We start from the raw sequence: 22408 nt of genomic DNA on the forward strand, positions 1-22408 counted from the left end.
CTTATAGAAAAATGGCTTTATAAAGGTAAAATGCCCATAAAAGGTAAAAATCTATTTAAACTTATCTGACCACCACACAGAATATGAAGAATATCAAAAATTTTAGGAGTTGGCTGTCCACGAAAGTCCTTTTAGATAGCAGCATGATAACACACTCAATCAGTTGAATGAATGACTCAATACTCACTCATTAAGTGACTTACCGTCACTTTCTGGTAGTTCAGTTGAGAAGTATGTTAAAGTATGCAGTTTTCCCCTCAACATTTCTTATTTGTATATTCATAAATGCATTTAAAACATTAATCTCATAACAATATTTATTGCAGTTGTAATTATTGTTATTTGCGGTGTAAATTATTTAATCTGACTGGTAGCAGCCCTATAGTGTATATTGAATTTATTGATAAATTGTAATTTGACATGTAAGATGATGCATACATCTAAAAAGGTTAAAAAAATAGACCTTTGTAAAGGTAAATATGCAGATTTAAGTATGTAAAAGCTGATAGAACAAATATTGCTTCAGAATAAATTGTTTACTCCACCAAAAATCGAAGTGATGCGGTTATTTTGTGGGGATGTTTTGTATGGAATATTGTCTGCTGACATGAAAAGTTCACTGTATATCATAGTAATAAATACCATTTATTACAGCATTGATATTTTATTTTATTTTTAATTTATACACATTAAATATTACATATATGTATGTAATGTGTATTTCCATTACAGGTTTAGGTCTTAAATTTCATATAAGGTGGTATTAAAAAGGTCTTGAATTTAAGTCTGCAAAAACCCTGTATAACCATTATTTCGCTAACAAACTCTATGGAAATTATTTATTATCTCCGCGAGCTATCACAGTTTGAGTATAGTTCTGTGTAACTGCATAGATAAACCGTGCTGTCAGCAGGCATTTCATAATCTAGAAGGACTAAAACATTATTAATATTTATTCTGATATAACATTCCAGTTGAGAAGTGCAATAAAATACAATGTTTTGTTTGTTATATTCCAATATTCCAGAGAACATTATTCAGTGAATTAACATTATCCAGTGAATTATTATTGACTCTGTAGCAATTAAACAGCGTATAAACCTACTAAAACTGTTGTTTAAAATGAAGTTGATATGACTCCTGTCCTTTATTTATTTTCTCCATTTGAAAACATTAGACATTCTACATTTATTTTGCTTATTGTTAATATTAGTGTTGTTGCTGTTGATGCTTTTTATAAATGTTTTTTATAGTTGTAATATAAAGATTAAATTTAACATGGAAGACTGCTAATTTTCTACACTTGAAAAACAAAACAAAAATGACTGAAAAGAGGAAAAACCAAAGTGAAGTATGTTCTTACTTCACGCAGTCATTTATTTACTTTATAACAGTAAATATCGGTTCTGCATATTGGTTATCGGACACATAAACATGCAAATAATTGGTATCGGTTATAAAAAATCAATATCGGTCGATCTCTAGTTTCCTTTCAAGTTTGTTCTGAGGGCTCAATTTAAACAATTTGAAGACTTACCATAGTGAATCGGGGTAAGACACAAACACAATTTTGAACACGTATTTATTTGCAGTTTTAAATATGGGTTCACTTGCAACAGCACCATGGTTTGTGCAGTATATTGTTTTGAAGCTAATGCAAACGATTTTAATACTGCATTAGCTCACTACTTGATGTTCAGTGCTCATTTAAGTCAAGACCTGTTTAAATTAAGTGTAAGTTTCTTGTTTAATCCCTTTCACAGGTGGAGCACTATCGTTAAGGCAGAGCACCAGCTTGTCATTTTGTTCAGCACAGAACAGGTTTTTTTTCTGATGTCTCTTTGAATCTTTGTGGATCTTTGTTCTGTCAGTGCATAATGAATGGAACATATTAAATAAGCTCTAAATTGTTTCTTTTTTATATATATATTTAGAGAGGAGAACACTGCCTGTATGTTCAGAGATTTAACCCCAACACTCTTGTGAAACACAGATTTGAGACTGAACCTGGTCTCTCTGCACCTATTAGCTTCTCTGCCACATGCAGGGGTAGTAACATACACCTTTTGTACTTATGTAAGTCTCTATTCATTTTATCATCTGACCCAAATGACAGTTTTGTACTACTAGCAACCCAACTCTACATTATTTCAGATTTGAATGGCAGTGTGTATGAGAGTGTGTTGCCATTCAGAAGTTCATCTACAGGAGCTGAAGGTGTCCAGGCCCTATCTCGCTCCTTATGTCTCAGTCTTCCTCTTGGGGAAGAAAAACTGATGTCTGGTGCTGCTGTTGTGCTTGATGAGGCTCATGTAGCTGTGGTTGGATTCCCCCACCCCTCTGCTGGAGCTTGTAAAGGTGATTCTTCATCTTCAAATATAATAATCCATTCTCTTCACTAGCGGTGTGCAGTATTATTGCAGACAATATATATGAATGGTTCATTTGCAAAAACCGAGAACTCCATTTTAAATTTTTTTCCAGAAATCACGTTTTTTTTTTTATTGCGCATTCCAAGTAATATCAATCAAACTGCAGTTGGGTTGTTTTTATTAAGTAATAATAACTTACGCAAATACAGGTAATTTACTAAATTAAAGTTCATTGAAAGTGTTTTTACATATTAAAAGTTTGTTTTATAGCAAAAGCAGATAACTCCAACAGTCATTTTTTGGCAACAGCCGATAACTCCACATTTCATGTTTTAGAGTAAAAAAAAAAAACACTAGTTTAATCTTTGTAATCTCCTCATATGGCAATGTAGATGCCTGACAAACGTTGTTGTTGTTGTTGTAATCATAAACTGTATGAATGTGATTACACGCAATACACAGAGCTTTTCCCTCACCATTGTAACGCGCTGCTTTTGCAAGGTTCCGTGAAAACGTTTCAGCTTTTATTTTCCTTTTTCGCCCTTAAGAAGATATCACGGATTCCTCAAGTTCGTCGAAGTTATTCATCCTCGATCACTTTGTCAGCTTTGATGAAACTCCTCTCAGCTAGCACATCTTTTCAAAGTGAAAGTAGCCTTGTCATCTGACCTGAATACAGCGCGCTGATTTGCTAAAATGGACTATCGGCTTCTGTTAAACAACTAGGGTGCTTGTCGGCTTCTGCAGTAAAACGTGAACTCGCGATGCCTTGAAAGTGGACGAAACCGGCTTTTTTGACAAAACGTGTTTAGGGCTCAGATCGCGCTATATGTGGAGAATAATAATCAGCTCTTTTTTTAAAGTGTTATTGGTTTTTGCAAATGAACTCTTCATTCTATTGTTTTAACAATATGCAAGCTGACATTATCCCCAAAAAAAAAAAATCTTGATAGATATCAATTGTAACAATGCAAGGTTGTGATATGGCTTAGTGTAATTTTTGCAAATTGCAAAGGCTGTGATTTAATTATATAATCTAATGCGTGAAGTGTGCCACTGTGTTCTTTTAAAATGAGCAGCTCATGACCTTGTGTCTTCAGTCTCTGAGCAGCTAATTTTGTAGTAAATACTTCTCTATACAAACTAAATCTCTGCAAGGTCTGTGAGTTTGGGTCACTTATAATTCAGGCTGGGCGATATAGCTAAAAAAATTATCACGATATAATATTTCATGATTCGATATTGATAAATTATTGAATTTTTTTTATAACCTTTTTTTAAACCGAGCAGTAGAAAAAAAGATTTAAATGTAACCACTGTATTTTAATTTACCCAATTTATTGAGTCAAACAACAACTAATTTTATTTTTAAGTCAATCACAAAATAAAATGGAAAAATATCCTTTCTTATTTTTTTATATGCAAATGAAATAAGTAGGGCTGAAATGAAAAGTCGACATTATCGACAACGTTGACAAAAAAAAAGTCGACAAATATTTTTGTTGTCCAGTAGTCATATGATCTCATATGACCTAATGTAAGAACCTGCAATAATGCGGTTGACCAGACTGTAATTCAGCTCTCCTGGATGCAATTCAAGAGAAGAAGACAGTGCTTCAATTCAGAGCAAACTCAGGCGAAGGGTAAAAAAGCTGAGCGGCGTTTGGATGAATATGTAAATATATGCTTTGCGCTTTCCTCTCAATAATGAAATAAACACAACAAAAACTGACAGTGGTGAGAAAGCAGCAGGTAAAAATGCATCTGATTACAGTGATGTGGATGTTGCACGAGCTCTGCAGTTCGGTACCCCAGTAAAGTCCAGTCACCTTATGTTTATTTATATAGTACTTTATGCAATAGATAACCTTAAATCAATCAGCATTACAGTATTAAACATGAAAAACCAGAGTCAGTGTCGCTTTCAGTTAGAATTACAACTTTATTTTCTGTTATAAAGCAGCTCTCCAGTGAGGAGCTAGCTAATTATAAAATATTTTTATTACTGGGAAAGTTTTTTTTATTTCATTAAAGTAATGGTTTGCTTTGCATAGCTCAAAGCTTAATCTAGCTCAGGACTGTTTTGTTTATCATAACCCTATAAGGTATTTTAAGAGAGATTATATTGTGAATAAAATAGTTTATCCAAAAATAAGACGTTTTATCACTTACCTAAGTCTTAAGTAAACATTTGGCCTGTCTCCCGAGACCACAGGAGGGTGCAATGAGCAGAATAATGCACCTCATTCAACTGTTTATTCAATGCAATAAAATAACGGCCGTCTATTAAAAAAAAATTATATAACGTCTAAACTAATATTTATAAATTAAATGATTTCGTAAATTGCATAAACCGTTATGAACAAAACAGCATTGTGTATTTATGCATAGCTTAATACAAATAGCCAAAGCGCCGATCACACGATTGCATTTAAAAACATATGAGAGACAGTGGAATGGAATAAAACCCCCACAAATTCTCGAGACATGTTCTCTAAAAGTTGAACCTTCTTTAACGTTACATGGCTTTCTATTCATCTCTTGTGCGAGACGCGAGTGCAACAGTCATAGTTGTGTCTCTCAAAAATGCGCTAAAAATGCGTTGTGTGAATGGCTTGTTTTCGGTTTTAACCTAAACAGTATCTTTTTTTTTTTTTATTGAGCTACTAGATTTCTCTTAATTTTGAATGGTAAACGTAGCAGCGGCGCATCTTGTGGGTTCAACTGAATAGACTAACAAAAACATTAAAATGCAACAACGACACTTACATCACCACCGCATCTCATGTGCCACTGATAAGGCTCCTTGACACACACCTAAAATTTAAATACACTGTTTTTGCATTAGAATGCAAATTTTTATTTTAAATTAGACTAATTCCTTTTTTTGATTCACAGTCTCAACGCAGGCAGGCACGGCACTCGTTTCAGCATATTTTTGAGTGTTCTGTCTGCTTGGCTGTCATAATGTGCTTTTAAATGAAAAAAGTGTGAAACTATTGTGTGCTATATCGTAGGGCTGGGTGAGTCAAACACAATCAAAATTAAACTAATATCTAATTTCTAATGTTTTATGTGCAGATTAAATGGGTCTTAAGGAAACTTCTGGCTTGTCTCCCGAGGCCACAGGAGGGCGCAATGAGCAAAAAAATGCAGCACATTTAAATTTTCAATGCAAGGAAATAAATGTCTATTAAAAAAACCAACAATCTCATCACAGGCAGGCACAGCACTCAATTCAGCATGTGTTCGTGTTTGTGTGTGCTGTGTGTGCACTCATAGCACGTACCTATATCGTGCACTATATCGGAAAAATGTTATATCGTAATCGAAGGTGTACCGTCGATAAATATCGATGCCGTTTTATCACCCAGGCCTACTATATCGAACATTTTTCTTTTACTGTTTCTTTGATGGTGTACCGTCGATAAATACCAATACAGTTTTATCGCCCAGGCCTACTTATAATGTACTTTTGAAAATCCATCATGTGCCAACCGTCTTTCCTAATTTGATGTTTGTTTATATATCTGCAGTCAACAAAAAAGTAGCTTTAATGTTCCCTTGTTTTCCCCCCCAAAGAGAGTGTTTTGAATTCAGTGTTTCGGTTTTATTGTTTTCCCCCATTAATTGTTGCTTACTAATGATATACTATATGAATTAATAACATATTAACAAATGTGAGCTAGTGCAATATAAGACTTTCACAGACACAGACTATTGCACACCCCTACTCATGAATGACATTGTGATTGTTACTTTTTTTTTGTTTTTTTTTTACTTCCCTCCACCCCCTTCCCTCTTTTATCACTCTGTATCTGATTGGTGCAATGATCATTGAGTTGTTGTCATCCATAGATTACCTTTGCATCTGGAACACACATTTTCAAACTCTTCAGGCTAGTAAAGAAATGGCAGGAAGGATCTATAGTCAGGTGTGATTATTACTATTTTATATATTTATATATATTTATTTTTAAACCTTTCATTAAAGCTGCAGTCCGTAACTTTTTTTGGTTAAAAATGATCCAAAATCAATATTTGTGCAAGTACATAACCAGCCAGTGTTCAAAACTATCGCCTTACTTTAGCCCGATTCACAACGGTTCGCTTATAATAATGTTTTCTAATTTGAGTGGTACGGGTAGGTTTTCGCAGGAAATTCGAGCTTGGCACTGTGTCATTACATCACGTCTGTAAACATAAAGAAGTTGTCCCGGCTACTAGGATAACGATAAATGATCCGCCACCTGCAGGATCGTCACATGCAAAGGATTCTGCAGGTGGCGGATCGTTTATAGCCTTTTCTTACAGCAGCTGGAATAAATAAATGTATCATTTTGATGGCGGATTGTAATCCATAAAGGATTATGTGTTTATGAAACACGTGTGAATGAAATTATATTCGTTATAAATGTGCTTCTGATTACAGGTAGCCTGGGGTTACAAAGATTAGTATTTTAAAGAGAACCAGTTCGAAGGGAGCATAATTTACTTTTTGGGTTAAAAGAATTTCTTAATATGAAATTGGAAGAGTATGACAATTAGATTAGACTGTGCAGAAATTGAAATCTTCATGCTAATACACACTATACTCAATCACCAATGCTGATGTTGTTAACATTAATCATTTGAGAATAAAGTATAATAATAATTTGAACGGTTTGATGTGATATGAGCTAACCGATCTTTAGATTTAATCACCATTGGTAGCGAGATTTATGGTAAGGCTTTTTTCCTCAGTTGGTCAGAACAAACGTGGCAGACTTGTTACTTGTTCAGATGGCAATATATGGTGAAAGTTCTTATTTGGGTCATATTCCAAGATGTAGGCAAGAATCTGCGATTGCGAAGTACAGTAAATATCCACACCGGTGCGGCGACTGACTGCCACACATACTCTTCAGAACATTAGATTCATCCTTGCTGGAGTCATGCCGACTCACAACCCACGCAAGCTAGATAATTCTAGTGCTGTGTTCGATACATCGATATGACGATGTATTGTCACAGAGATCTGACGATACAAGTATCGATACAGCTGGCATGTGCGCTGCAGTGAACCGCGCTAAATTTGAATACAAGAACACAGTTTAAAACGGAGTAGAAAAGTGCAAGGTTTCTAAAAAATAATGAATAGAGCATAATATATAGGCTACAACGAGGTTTGATCTGGCCGCAGAAGAACACAACCGGGGTTGCCTGATATGAAAAGATGTAATCCCTGAAACAGAGCTTCCCACTTGAGCAATACGGAAATATATGCTAAATGTGTTAATTATCTTTGTCAACCTGGCAACCATGTGTGTGCGCACTCTGTCCACTGAGGATAAACGCGCTTGCTTTCTGAAAACACCGGTTAACTTGCAGTTTAGCGATCTCCACTTCAATATTATATTATCAGAAAAGTGTGATTTATCAAGTGTTCATTTATATGAGAGAGAGAGAGAGGCTGTGTATGTATGAATTACCACCGTTTTGCCATGTTACTCTATTAACAGTGAAGCTGTGGCTTTAATTCCTTTACATACAATGATGTTACCAGCTCCTTGAGAAAGATAATGTAGCTCTTCAGCGATTAAGCTATTTTATTGATAATATTGCGGGGCAGCGCTAAAACGTTTGTCTAAAGAATGTCCGTCCGTGTGCGCGTGCAGAGTGATCTGACTAAACGTGTGCGTGAGCTACAGTGAAGACCGCACATTAGTTTAGAACTCTTCAAAAAAAAATTTAAATGTAGAGAGTGTTGATTTGTGCAGTGATAACCTACCAGCAATGTTAAGATGATTTTAATGTATTAGAATGAGTACATTACAATATAAATTTATTAGAACGAGTACATTATTATATATGGGCTTAAAAACAAGATGCAAACAATCAGAATATTGTAGGGTGGGGAGTGCACAATGTAAACATGAAACATATGCCATTACCTACCTATAGGCTATTGTACTGTGGTACAGTTATAGTGGCCCTTCATAATGCAGAGGTCAAGTGCCTGTTCTGCCAATAGTAAGCAACGACCCTATGGTATGCAGTGTTTAATAAACAGCTGTTTTACTCAATTCTTCTGAGGTGAAATTCAGTGCAGTCCCATATCGTGATATGTATCATATCGTGGCCTCTGTATCGGCATATGTATCATATTGTGACTTTGCTGGTGATACACAGCCCTAGATAATTCCGCACACAGCTGCAATTCCAGGTTTTCAAACAGAGATGGCGACAAAGAGGCAAAACTTACGGACTGCAGCTTTAAGTTATTCTTAAGTTTAATCATGCAGTGAGTTAAACAGATCATTTCTCCTGAATACAGTTGTGGTGTTATTCTGGGAAGCTGTATGTTCCTCATGGGAAGATGCTCTCAGTAATTCCTTTTGATTGCCAGAAGTCATCTCTCGCAGCTGCCATGGGAAAACAGAAGCAGACAAGTCAGAGTGGTAAAGACTTTTCTGTTGAAATATGGAATATCAGCCCTATACTGTTCTAGAGCGACATATATTTACATTTACATTTGTCATTTAGCAGACACTTTTATCAAAAGCGACTTACAAATGAGGACAATAAAAGCAGTCAAAACTAACAAAAGAGCAACAATGTATAAGTGCAAATGACAAGTCTCGGTTAGCCTAACGCAGTACACTTAGCAAGGTGTAATATAGCGAGGTGTAATATATATATATATATATATATATATATACATACACATACATACATACATACATATATATATATATATGAAATGTAAACATGTCAAAACAGAAAAATGTGTCAAATGACCTTTTGCCTTATCTTCAGCAGAATCCAAATCATGCCGCTTTGTGACTTCCTGGACTTCCCAGTCTTGTACTGACGTCACACAGACAACAGAAATCAAGAGCAGAATGTCAACCAGAAATGTAAGCGACTTATCAATTATACCAGTTTTTCAGTTCAGATTTTATAATGGGGATGTTCATGCTAGGCCAAATTCATGAATTTAATTACCAGGGAAAGCAAGAACTGATTAAAAAAAGTGTACCTTGATTGCAATCTAACTAAATATATAAAAGCATCTACCAAATAGATAAATGTAAATTCAACTAAATTTGAAACCAGGGGTCAGCAACTTAAGGAATGGGTAAAGAGGGATAATCACTGGCACCAGAGTAATAGTGAGAGAGGTGTATGTATTTTAATTAGATGTAGGTGTTTAAACAACAATTCTGTGTTTTTCTGTCAATATGGGGTGCTGTGTGTACATTGAGGAAAAAAAATTTACTTAAATGATTTTAGCAAATGGCTGCAATATAACAAAGAGTGAAAAATTTAAGGGGGTCTGAATACTTTCCGTACCCACTGTATATATATTTATATTTCAGCTCGTCTGAGAAAATGTATTGTTTGTGCCCTTGAACATGTTTTTAATCAGGTTAATTAAAAATGACGTGGTTTTTACAAAAAAATCAAATATTGATTTTTTTAAAAAATATTTTCTTTTAAATTGTTTGATTGTACTGTACATATAGATGTGCTTTGGTTCTATCTGTTATTGTCCCTTATGTTGTTGTTTTTTTTTTTTACTGTTTTTGCAGAATATCAAGTCTGCACTGACAGTGGATCAACTCATTCAACATATTAAGGTATAAGGCTGCCTCAGTCTTTTTTTTTTTTTGTAACTTGAAACATTCAAGAGGTTAGCAATAGCAAGCTAGCTTTGACAGCATATAAGGGGAGAGGTCCCATCCACCCTTCAGATATCTCTCCAAAGCCACACTTCCTCCAAAAGACGTTAAGAGCCAGAGCAAGAGTGCAAAGCATCATAAGAGATGCTGTCATCAAATGTAACCGTCAGTATCTGGTGTAGCGACCATCTGATTTAATTACAGTACATCTCATCCTCATGGACTGGACTGCACTGTCTTAGGTGTCTTACTTTTACGGACATTGCAGTTTATTGGTTAGTTTGCTTTGGCCACATACGCAGTCCTCATGCCTCCCTTCAGCAGGCCTATTGCATGCAGGTGAGCAGAGACCCTAGGTATCTTTCTTCTGGTGTTTTTATTTATGGAAAACGTGTAAACCCTTTCCAATTTACAACTTTTTTTTTTGATTTTACTAAATTATCTTTAAAATGCAGTATCCTGAAAAAGGGACGTTTGTTTGTTTGTTATTTTTTATTATTTATTTATTTGCAGAGATTGCATATATATATTCAAGAACCTTTGCACATGGATTGTGTTCATTAGGTTGTGATCATGCAGTGTGTGCTTTTTGCTAGACTAGTGCGGTAGAGGATGTACAAGCAGAGGTGGGTGAGTTTATTCGTCGGACTCCTCAGGCTGACCTCCAGCTGGCAGCAGGCAGGGTGGCATTAGAGCTAGTTTCAAGATCCCAGACAGATGCCAACTTCTACCCTCAGTGTGCATTTCTACTGCTGCTGGAGACTCGGTACCTCTGCTACAGGTTTGAACTCACCTGCTCAGCCCCTGTCTCCCATCTCCAAGTGTTTTGTGTAACTATGCTCATCGTCTTGTTTATTTTTATTTTTTGGAAATGTAGTGTGTGCCCTGAACTACTCTCATTGGCCATGGTGAAGAAAGATTTCCATCTCTGTCAGATTGCTTTCCAAATATTTTCTGACATTCCTGAAGCTGTCACCTGCGCTTGTCTCAAAACTATTCTCAGGTGAGTTTTGTGCTGACATTAAGACCTTTACACCCTTAATAACTGAGCCATAATACTGTATTTTTTTAATAAGAAAATACGTGCACATGCAACAAATTAGTTCTAGCATTGCTAACTTGAAATCACAGCCAATTCCTCAAACTAAAACGGAGTCAACCAAATATAGAAAAAATTACATGGCTCATTTTAAATTGTCTGTTGTATGTAGAAATGTGTCTGTCATTGTGACCACCGTACCGCTGTGGTGGTGTTCCAGACATGCGCATGTAAAGGATGCTGCTGTTTGTAAATCTTTGGACATGAGTGAAGTACAAAGCCTAGTTTACATTATAGTTTAGCAATGAAATGTTAGGCTTTATCACGAATATTGAAACATTTGAATTTGTGTTGAATGAGAGAGAGGTATGTGAGCCCAACACCGGTTTAGCTTGTTTGTAGGTTTGGCCTTTATAATAGCTTAAATGTTGTTTATAATGAGTGCCATTATAATGTATGTAGTGTTTGTAAATATTTAATTTACCAATAGTTTTCCTTATTTTTAGGGGTGCGACGATAAATCGATTCGTGGATCGATTCTGCGATTTTTCCGAATGCATCATGATTCTCTCTGAAATCGATTCTGAGCTGTTTTTAACTGCAGCTGGCATTGTGCGCTTTAGAAACAGCCATACTTTGCTTGCTTCCAGTTCCTTACACACACACAACTTGAACCAAAAATAATCATTCATAAAGTTTGAAAAGGTTGACGTGAATTACAGGAGTGTTCACAGTGGGCTGTTTATGATTTATTTGATTTGATTTATGCATTTAGCAGACGCTTTTATCCAAAGCGACTTACAGTGCATACAGGCTATACATGTTTAACATTAATCTTGTGTCATAAAAGCATAAAAGCCGAGGTGCAAGTACATTTAACCACTTACATTGCTCAGCCGAATGCTCAAGCGCTCTTCTTTGTGAGCGTTTAAGTGTGCGGTTAAAAACTAGCCTAGATCGCCATCTGCTGTGAAAAACTAAGCTCAGAATCGATTCCAGAGAGAATCTCAATGCATTCGGAGAATGGAATGATTTATCGTTGCACCCCTACTTATTTTTGTATGTATTAACGTGTCATGCGACTTGTACACCGATGCAACTTTTCTTTTTGCTTTTTTCTCTCAACAATGTGCAATTGCACCTCTTGTCCCGGTGAAAATTATACTAAGGTGCAACTTATTTTCCGGTAACCCAGAAACACTAAGGTTTTTTAAATTTTTATTTTTTTTATTTTTTTTATTTATTATATTGCACAAATGCCTTTTGAAAAGAACTGATGTAAAACAATCTTTTTAATCCTTTGTCTGACTATAGTACTCCAGACCTGGAGATGGAGACTGTGAATCTTGACATGGACAGTGTAATTTTCATGAAAGAGCTGACTCAGGCACACAGTCGATCTGATGAGGAGGGTGGGCAGCTGAACGGCTTCTGCCACCCAGCGCTAGAGAGTGATGTCTCTGATACCCCCAGCAACAAGCTACAAAGAGATCCCTTTGCACTGGATATGAGCTGTCCTGTGGGGTTACACAAGGGTGCCCTTCTGTATCCTTTGCAATTACTGGTTTATAGAAAATGAAGAATTTTTTTGTGGTGTTCTGGTTGCATGTTTTCTTTAACCTGACTGATAGAAATGAGGTTCTGCAGACAGCGTACAGTGACAGATCCCTGCTGCCACATCTAAAAGATCTCACGGTTCCACAGGTCATAGTGAGTATCTGACAAACCAACACATCTAGCCTATGTTAGGTATACAGTAGGGATGCAATGATACCGTTTTTTTTTTTCAGATCCGATCTGATAAAGAAAATTCTGAACTAAAATCTACTAAATATAGACAACTTAATTTGAATTAAAAATAACAAATGAAAAATATGTATAATCATAATCTGACAAAAATACTATTATAAACTAGGTTAGTGGATAATTTACCAGCAAAATTTATTCTAGAATAAAAATGAGTGCACAATTTTATCAAATCTAAACATTTAGTGAAATAACATTATCTAGTTTGGGAACAAATAAAAGTGAGTAAGTGTAGAACTAAATCTGGTAAAATGTATTTGTATTTGTATCTTTGTATTGTTGTAAAATACATTAATGAAAACAAGTAAAAAGACGAGTTTTTACAGCTTTTCGTGTTTTCACTGTTATACACTCGGGGGCGCTATTACACATATTCTGAAGTACAAAACCTGAACAAAACACGTGAACAGGACGGAGAAAGGAGCAATCTCTTATGTAAACCGATGCATATGAAAAATAATGCAATCATCAGCAATAGACAGCAAACAAATGAAAACTGCTTAATGTTACGGAGTGAAATGTTGATCCAGGAAGTGGTATATGTCTGTGCAAGCTTTGGAGGTGTTGATGGAAGCGATTTATTGGATTTATGCTTTAATAATTGTACAGAATATCATCCAGATGTAGTTTTTGATAAAAATTTGATTTTCTCACCATTTTGCTCAAAATTATACATTTTTTATGAATTCTACCTATAATTCAAGTGTTGATCAAAAAAAAAAGAATGCTTTAAGCTAGAATAAAACGGATTCTTTTTTCTTTTTTTTTAAATAAAGCTCTGATCTTTATTTTGGTGTATTGCATATTCAAATATTCATACAGCAAAATATACTGGAGCCCATAACATTTTAGTTAACATAAATTAACATAAAAATTTTTCAAAAATGCTGGCGGGGAAAGAGTTAAAGTCTGCATGAACCGGAAGTTGCTGCCGGCTTGATTTCAGTGTAGTGACGTATTTCCATCTGAAACGGAATATTGAATAGAGGGCATGGTTTTATTTTTGGACTTTGACTTTATGGTGCTTTATAATGTTTTTGTGCTTTCATGGGGCTTACCAATAACGCAGAGTAGTATACGCAGAATATCGGATTTGGATCGGTCTCGTCTGACCGATACCCGATCCGGCAGAAAATGCCAGTATCGGAGCCGTTACGGATACTGAGTATCGGATCGATGCATCCCTAGTATACAGTGTCCTATTATTTAGTCCCCCAAATTGTGGTACAGAGGTAGTTGCCTTACTAATTTGTTTGTTACAGGACCAATGGGAAGAATATAATCTTTGATGATATGTTCTCTCAATTTATATATTTTTTTAAGGTCTTTTTACAGTATCTGAGGTTTCTTTATTTGAAATATTCTCATGATGCCCACAAACAAATCCGAGCTTTACGGACCCCAAGTATTTCTCAGGTCTGTCACCAAACTGTGAATATTATTTTAAACATTACCTATTATACGTATTGCATATTGTTCGTCTAAGGTTGGTGTTTTGTTTTTTGTTTTTAAAGATCATAGACTGGGTTTGCTTACTACTAGATGCTCATTTCACCGTCTTGGCTGTGGCACCAGAAGCCAAAAGATTGGTCTTTGATCTTCACAAGTTCGTGAGATCACAGGTAGGGCATGTTCCTTATTGTTGGAAAATTACAATTCTGTGCTTATTATTTTATAAAGCTGAAGTTACAATGAAAAATTTCTTGCAACCCTTTTCAGGTAAAACTGTATGCTGAACTGGGCAAAATTGAGGGAAGTCTTCAAGTGCTTAAAAGTTCCAAACAGTCTGAAGATTTTGGCATGTATGCCATACAAGTGATTGAGCTCTTTTAGATTACTTGCACAGATTATTTTTAATAAAATGTGCCCTATTTTCTGCCTGTTATGAAATGTATTATGAAATTACTGAAATAAAGCTTTGCAGTATATCATGCACAATGTGTTTTATTCATGTCTGTAGGGCTGCAACAAACTATTATTTTGATAATCGATTAATCTAACGATTATTAGAACGATTAATCGACTAATCATAGATTATTTCACAGATTAAATCTGCAGTCCGTAACTTTTTTTGGTAAAAAATTATCCAAAATCTGTTTTATATATTTTGCTCTGCACATTTTGTATGTTTCTCTTATTGCTTCAGACGTTTGTTATATTTGACTGTAAGTGTCCTGCGAAGTGGACATTACTGGATATTCCGCCATGATTCCAGTTTGAAGGGAGCGTATGTTTCATGCAAAGGGCATTTAAGTGTGCGAGACGTGAATTTAAATTGTATTTATTTACAGAGGTATATTATATCCCACTTCACGCTTCTCTAGTAAGTTTTTATATGTGTGTGAAGACGCTGCAGGCAGCGGCGCAGAGCAAATCTGTAAATGAATATTCCGAAGTGAAGTAAACTTCAACGGATTTCCCCTGCTCAGGGAGTAGGGAGCAATGGACACTGTGTAGGGACCATGTCAATCAGAACACAGTTCATGCAAAGAAATAAGGTGTAACTTTTATTCACTCTGTAGTATTGTTGTTGCCGCTGCCATGTCGTGTTTCGTTGTGAAAGCGAAACTACTTTGTTTGGCCTTCCAAAAGAGGACGATATCTGCTTCGTCATGCCTAGAGCTGATCCTGCTGGTCACTGAGGAAATACATCAACTTCGCGCTGTGGATCGCCGGATCAGCTTTCACCGTGGACAAAGCGGAGTCCAGCCCGGGGTTCGTCACATGTGGTTGCCGCAAGCCCGCCGGCCGCTCCTTCATCGAATCTCACAGCCCGCCACTCACTCTAGCCCGCCGGCCTCCGCTCACTCAAGCTTGCTGTGTTTGGTTGTGAAAGCGAAACTACTTTGTTTGGCCTTCCAAAAAAGGACACAACTAGAAATCAGTGGTTAAGTTGTATTTACAACACTGTTCCAGAACAGTTCAACCCAAATATTCAGATGTGTGCAGTGCATTTTATGGAGGACTGTTTCCTGAACCTGCAGAGTAGCCTACAATGCGATTCTATAAAGTGGGGTAGTTCCAACTTTGCAAGGACAGTCTGGCGCTTCTTACTCACAGCCTGCAAGTACGTATTTCATATTTAAAGAGTTTGCCGCTACACTGGAGAAACGACAAACATGTGCTACACTGACGATTCAAACGCGAGTTTTGAGCAATCACAAATGCAGACCTGGTTTTATGTTTACGCAGCGCGAAACGCAACGCGTAAAAAGACTGTATAAGTCATTATAATCAGTAATTATATCCCCACTGGATGCAACAAATGCCTCGTTTGTAATAGGTTTTATTGGGACACAGAATCACAGTATGGCAAGGGGCGTAACATTTCCGTCATGCTTGAGGTATTCCGCCAATCACAGCGCACTGGATCAGCGCCAATCAGCGTACACCTCGCTTTTCAGAACGATGAGCTTTGTAAAAATCCACACGTTTCAGGAAGGCGGGGCATAGAGGAGCAACAATAATGTGCATTATGTGGAAAATGTTTTTTGAACTTTAAACCGCATAAACACGTTGCATTGCACCAAATAAACAAAATTCTTTTTAGCAACGTCATATGACCCCTTTAAAAGATACGAGCGACAGTTTTAATACCTTTATCTGTAAATATTTTTGTTGATGAAATTTGCCAATTTTGTGGTCTTGGAGAAACAGCTGCATTTTTATTGCGATTGCAGTATAACCAACACATTTTGGGTTGATTTAAGTTTTTATATTCAAAGATATTTACCATTCTAATTTTGCCTTTTTTTCTGTGTATATATTCTCATACAATTATGTATGCAAACCCATTGTATTTGTTTTCTATTATGATTGTTCATTGTTAAAGATACAACCATATTTCCCTGAGCTTGTAAGTAATTAAGTTCTGCAGTAATAATAATAAAAAAGACAATAAGAGAGGTGCACTAACACCTTATAGCATCAGTAACTACACAACCCTACCTAGTACAGTTTTCTGCAGACAAAGGAGATGTTGGGCAGCTGCTTGAAGATCTCTCCTTTGGAGAAGACTGCTGATATACTCAAAAAAAAAAAAAAGGTAAGTATTACTACTTAAAAAATAAGATTACCCCAAAATGCATTGCTAGCCCACCCCAACACTTACAATAATGATAAATGTGGACCAAAAATGTATTAAATATATAATTTTAGTAAAACAAGCAAAATGCAATTTTTGTCATATGCCATGGCTATGCATGAACACTAGACAAATGCAGCCAAAGTGAATACATCTCAATTTTCAGTCAAGTAATTAATGCACAAGTTAATGAAACGATTGTTATTTACTGACAACAGCAGGAAACACAAATATGAGTAAAAGAATGAATAAAAGTAACCATGAAAATCAACAAAGTCGACAACACATGAAACAAAGCTTTATTCAAACTTTTCTAACTGATGTATTTACAGGCAGTCTTACTGCCATCTCTACACAGCTGTGCCAGTTCTGCAGCTTTATTCTGATGAAGCAGCTGACCACCGTGTCCACATTCACCTGTCTGCTGTCCATCATGTCCCTCATTGCTGCAGTCAGACTGGAATCTGATCATGGATGGGAAAGGGACATCGAGGCTGTCCTTGCCTGAGTGCACAGAGAGGATGAGGAACATCATGATGCACCCTGAACCCCACAATCTTGAACATGTGCAGGACAATCTGATTGCTGCTGTGTCTGCTCCAAACATCTGTGTGCCTGCTCTCCATGAGCACGACTACCTGTAAAACATTTACACAGAGTAAAACGTTTTACATCTCATGCTGTCAGCATTCCATTTCTTGCCAAATTTAATTTCATATGTTTACAATTACATGCTAATTTTTGATATAGCTTCATTATTTTTGTGGTGTAGTGGGCTAAAGCACTGAGCTGGCAAGCAGAAGGTTACTGGTTCAATCTCTGCAGTCGTCACCACTGGTTGTGTCCTAGAGCAAGGCTCTTTTCTCCAGGTTGCTGCAGGGGGATTGGGGTCCCTGTAATAAGAGCACTGTAAGTCATTGGATAAAAGTGTCTGCCAAATGCATAAATGTGATTTTTGTAAATCCCTTTTTGTGTCTTGGGCACAGACGCTCAATAAAGCTGCTTATTTCAAGTTTATTTCTTCAAGGTACTATAATATAAATGCATACATATATTTTATACAATTTCTATTTGGGGGATTTAAAGGGTTAGTTTAGCCAAACATAAATTCAATCATTATTTGCTTGCCTCAATGCTGTTCAATCCTTGTGCTGCTGTGGACATCTCCATCCTCACTGCACACAGCAGTCTCCAGACATTTCAGATACTGCAAAAATGCACAAACACAATACAGAATCAGTCATTTTAACAGCACAATGTCATTTCATTTCTGTATTAGAAGTAAAAAAATATATATATATGTATCTTAATTAGTTTTTGTTTCAGGTTTTCTCTTTTTTTCCACGTCACCTTTCCTTGCAGGTCCTGCTCCACCACAAAGCTCTGCAGCAAATGCACAGGAATCAAGAATAAGAAAAGTACTCTAATAACAATAATTAAAATAAAATACAACTTAAGATTTAAAAGATGTTTAATTCATTTCTGTAGTGTACTCACTCAAAGCCTTTGATGGCAGCATCAGTCACACTGCACCTGATAAACACACCTGTGTCTCATTTGTCCCTGTAACATCCAGACAAGTCAAGTTACCTCTGATTTATCTGCTCAATACTGCATTTACATGTTGAGGTAGTTGCTAATTTGCCAACACAAATGTTCCTCAATTTATCAACAGTACTAATGAACAAATAAAACGCATAACTTATGTTTAGTTACTCTGTAGATTTATTTATTTACATTACATTCAACTAATGTAAGCAGTGTTGACAACAGTGAATTCTACTACTTCCATACATCACGCCGATGTCTATTTCTTGTCTATTAGGTGTGCCCATCTGTAATTCTTTTCGAACATTTTCCTGACATATTAAATAGACATTTAGTAATCTTTAAGTCTTTAAGATGTATATGGTTTATGTAAATTCACTTTGGAGACGTAGGCCTATGTGAGCTCCCATTTTCGCTATAACATCATAAAATGTGTTTTTACAGAAAAATCACAAATATACTATACTGTCTCGCGTCTTACACCTTCAGCAATTCAGTTAACTCTACAGTAGTTCAACAAATGCCATTTTAACTAGAGCCCGACCGATATATCGTTTTGCCGATATTATCGGCCGATATGAGCCTGTTGCCAATATATCGGTATCGGCAAATATTCCGCCGATATTACTTTTTTTTTTTATAGAACATATAATGCAGATAAAATGCTTGAAATGGTGTAATTACTTAGTTTGTCCAGCAGAGCGCGCTCTATTGTTTGCTACTGGCGACCTGGATGAAACGCTTTAAAGCTTAAGTCTATGGAAAACCATTGAAACTTTGAACGGCCATATCTCCGTAACGGCGCGGCGAATCCGCACCAAATTTGGGGGATCCCTTCAGCTCGAGGAACCCTCTCGAACGCGAATCCAGTGTATGTCTAGAGGCCCGCTTTCGAATGAGACCACCCCTGCGTCGATAGCCCCCGTGGTCTTATTCGACCATAAGTGCAGTCCAGTTCCAAGGGAACGTACACGTTACATTCAAAGGGCATTTAAGTGCGCGAGACGTGAATTTATATTGTATTTATGTAGAGAGGTATATTATGTCACACTTCTCTAGTAAGTTTCGTCTGTGTGTGAAGACAGTAGCGCAAATCCGTGAATGAATGTATGTTCCGAAGTGACCTGACATGTGGCCAAGTATGGTGACCCATACTCGGAATCCAAAGTGAACACACACACACCGTGACTCTCGGTTGGTTGTGCATCTTTTTCTTCCACACTTTTTCCTTCCACTCAACTTTCGGTTAACATGCTTGGATACAGCACTCTGTGAACAGCCAGCTTCTTTTGCGCTGGCGTCTCCATGTCCTGCAGAGCGTGCTTTAACTTCCACTCTCCGCGCAAATGTTTGGATATGCGCCTAACAGCGCTCATTTATCTAGGTTAAATTTTTAAATTAATACTGTGAAATGCATGAAGTGTTTTATGCCTGTTTATTTTAGGCAAGTTGTGTTGGTTTGAGAAGGCTAAGTTGATCAAACATAATGCTCAACTCACTGTCGTTCCTTTAAAAAATAAAAACTTGAATTTAACAAACATAAAATGTTCCAAACATATTTCTAAATCAACTTTATAAAGAAACAAAAAGAAATATGACCACTTTGCCATTAAAAACCAAAACTGAACTATTTGAATAGCTGTGTAATGGGGAAGAGAGAGGTATGCACATTACTAAGCACTGAAATATAAAACAAATAAAAAAGGAAAAGGCGTTTTTTTTAAATAATAATTAAACACTGCGTCGTCAGAGTTGGTATTTTGGCAGTGCGGGCAGGTGCCAAATCCTGCTGGAAAATGAAATCAGCATCTTCAAAAAGCTGGTCAGCAGAAGGAAGCATGAAGTGCTCCAAAATGTCTTGGTAAATGGGTGCAGTGACTTTGGTTTTCAAAGTCCAAGTATCAGACACTTGCACTTAACATTTTATGAAAATCAAGATCAAATGGAGTTCACAAGGTTTTTGACCAGCGAATGACGGAGATCTGTGTTTTGTCTGTCATTACAACGGGTCAGCAAGTGCATCGCATTATTCGCTTTCATCAACTTACAGGTTATAACATTTATTGTAGCTTAGTTGGTCGCTTAGTTTTTCATGTCGTTTAGCTATTAGCAATGTCTAAATCTCATGATAGACGATGAAGCGCTATATGCACAGGATATTTAAAACGTAGCCTACAAAAGTAGCCTATTGGTGACTGCAAAAGCTATTCTCCGCTCTTCAAACACACACAAAAATATTAGCCTTTATAAACATAGTGTTTTAGTGAAGAAAACGCTAAAGCGCTAAAGATGAATTTCTCTTTAAATGCACGTCCAATGAGGAGATGGTGAGTCAGGTTGGTCAAATACATTTTTGCAACATTGACTCCGAAAACATTGGTTTATTAACAAATAATTAAAATATCCCCTCACAATTTTTTTTACTTTTTATTTTATATTTATTTATTTAGTTAGATTTTTGGGCCGCTGTGCCAAAATTGTGTTTGCATTCAGTAGCCTATATGGCAGCATTTTTGTGCCACCTTCAAAAATAACTAAATAAATAAGATTAACGTCATAATATTCTAAGAATAAAGTCAAAATTAAGATAATAAAATCATGTTATAGTGCGTGAAGTTAATGTGAAAATTCCACATATATGCCTTACATGGCATCCGTCATTCTTTTGACTTTTTTTTTTAACTCTGATCGATTCATGAGACATTCGTTTGTATTAAATTGTTCTGATTTTAACATGCATTCAAATATTCATGTTTATTTCGTGCTGCAAATATTAAAGAGGAAAATATCATTGATTCATATGCAGCTTGAAATGAGGCGAAGCTCACTACAAATTAAAGAGCGTAAAAAGACGTTTATTGTTTGTATTTTATCATAAGATTGACAGAAGGCTGAGACCTTGTATTAACAAAGCACAAAGCTGCGATTATTGAGTGGCTTGCGTACTACAAATAATGAATGGACTTGAACATTTTAAACATCATTGACAAGCATTAGCCTATACCGTAAATAAGCTTGTGAATAGTCAAGATTCACGTAACGTTATTTACTTAAGAAAAATCAACAATAGGGCCTAAATTAAGCTAACCTAGTTGGAGCCCATAAAGTTTGGGGGGCCGTACACATTTTTTTGCATATGGGCCCGGGGCTGACTCGTTTCGCCACTGTCTCCCTACGACTGTGATCATAAGGCTTCAGTATGAAGTATTGTTCACATGAACAATAGGCTACTATATGAGCTACAGCCTTATTTTAATAGACATAACATTTGAAAATGAAAATGTGTCAAACTGGGTAGACCAGTTTTCAAAACATTTTCAAATAGGTGTATAAACATCTATTAATCATTTATCAATATATAGGCTCTTAATATGAACATGTAGAGTAGCCTACAAGAAACTGCTCTTGTAATAAGCAGCTGTATGACATGAGAAAACTAAGACAAAAAACAAAACCTGAACTCTGAAATAATAGACATCTGCTGATCATACAATTATCTAGTTTTCAGAAATTATGTCTACTGTATAGTGAATAATTTTTTTCTTTAGAGACGTGTTATATTAACTATTACCAGTAAGTTTATATGTGCTCTGATTAACATTAGCCTATATTATTATATTGTATTATTTTATTTAAAATGTAACTGTGAATATATTTGGACACTCCATGTTAGTCACTGAATAGGCTTACATGATTTTCAATTGATTTTTAGGTAATATTGCTTGAAGAGTGAATTATAATGAGTGCTCAAAGAAAAAAACTCTATTTATGCTGTTTATTTTATTATCAAAGCCTATGTCATTACAACCTGAGGCTAAAAGCTGTGATATTAATGTTGTCCACTAGAGAGAGCCACAGGATAAGGAATAGGCCTATTTGAAGTTTATTTTGAAAA

The 22408-nt window shown here is 36.0% G+C and overlaps 1 protein-coding gene and 1 long non-coding RNA gene across 4 annotated transcripts in view; one reads left to right on the top strand and one right to left on the bottom strand.

Moving 5' to 3' along the window:
• Positions 1-14796, top strand: part of LOC107591923 (nucleolar protein 11-like) — a 44197-nt gene extending 29401 nt beyond the window's left edge. The window contains exons 5-18 of one of the 3 annotated variants that reach the window (XM_016281207.1): positions 1764-1821; positions 1935-2076; positions 2155-2358; positions 6231-6307; positions 8689-8812; positions 9171-9271; positions 9947-9994; positions 10633-10817; positions 10914-11039; positions 12390-12620; positions 12707-12785; positions 14205-14297; positions 14396-14503; positions 14601-14796. In XM_016281207.1, coding sequence (XP_016136693.1) covers positions 1764-1821; positions 1935-2076; positions 2155-2358; positions 6231-6307; positions 8689-8812; positions 9171-9271; positions 9947-9994; positions 10633-10817; positions 10914-11039; positions 12390-12620; positions 12707-12785; positions 14205-14297; positions 14396-14503; positions 14601-14714 — 1690 coding nt within the window. In that variant the 3' untranslated portion in view covers positions 14715-14796. The remainder of the gene's footprint in view (positions 1-1763; positions 1822-1934; positions 2077-2154; positions 2359-6230; positions 6308-8688; positions 8813-9170; positions 9272-9946; positions 9995-10632; positions 10818-10913; positions 11040-12389; positions 12621-12706; positions 12786-14204; positions 14298-14395; positions 14504-14600) is intronic. The other 2 variants (XM_016281208.1, XM_016281209.1) reach the window with 2 other exon arrangements.
• On the bottom strand, positions 2913-21917 carry LOC107591951 (uncharacterized). The gene is made up of 3 exons (XR_001609930.1): positions 21907-21917; positions 16479-16484; positions 2913-2992 (listed from the first exon to the last, which is right to left on the bottom strand). It is a non-coding gene; the product is annotated as an uncharacterized lncRNA (long non-coding RNA).
• Positions 21918-22408: the final 491 nt, after the last annotated feature.

The sequence above is a fragment of the Sinocyclocheilus grahami genome, unplaced genomic scaffold (genome assembly GCF_001515645.1).
Source record: "Sinocyclocheilus grahami isolate Dianchi unplaced genomic scaffold, SAMN03320097.WGS_v1.1 scaffold148.1, whole genome shotgun sequence".
Taxonomy (NCBI): Eukaryota; Metazoa; Chordata; class Actinopteri; order Cypriniformes; family Cyprinidae; genus Sinocyclocheilus; species Sinocyclocheilus grahami.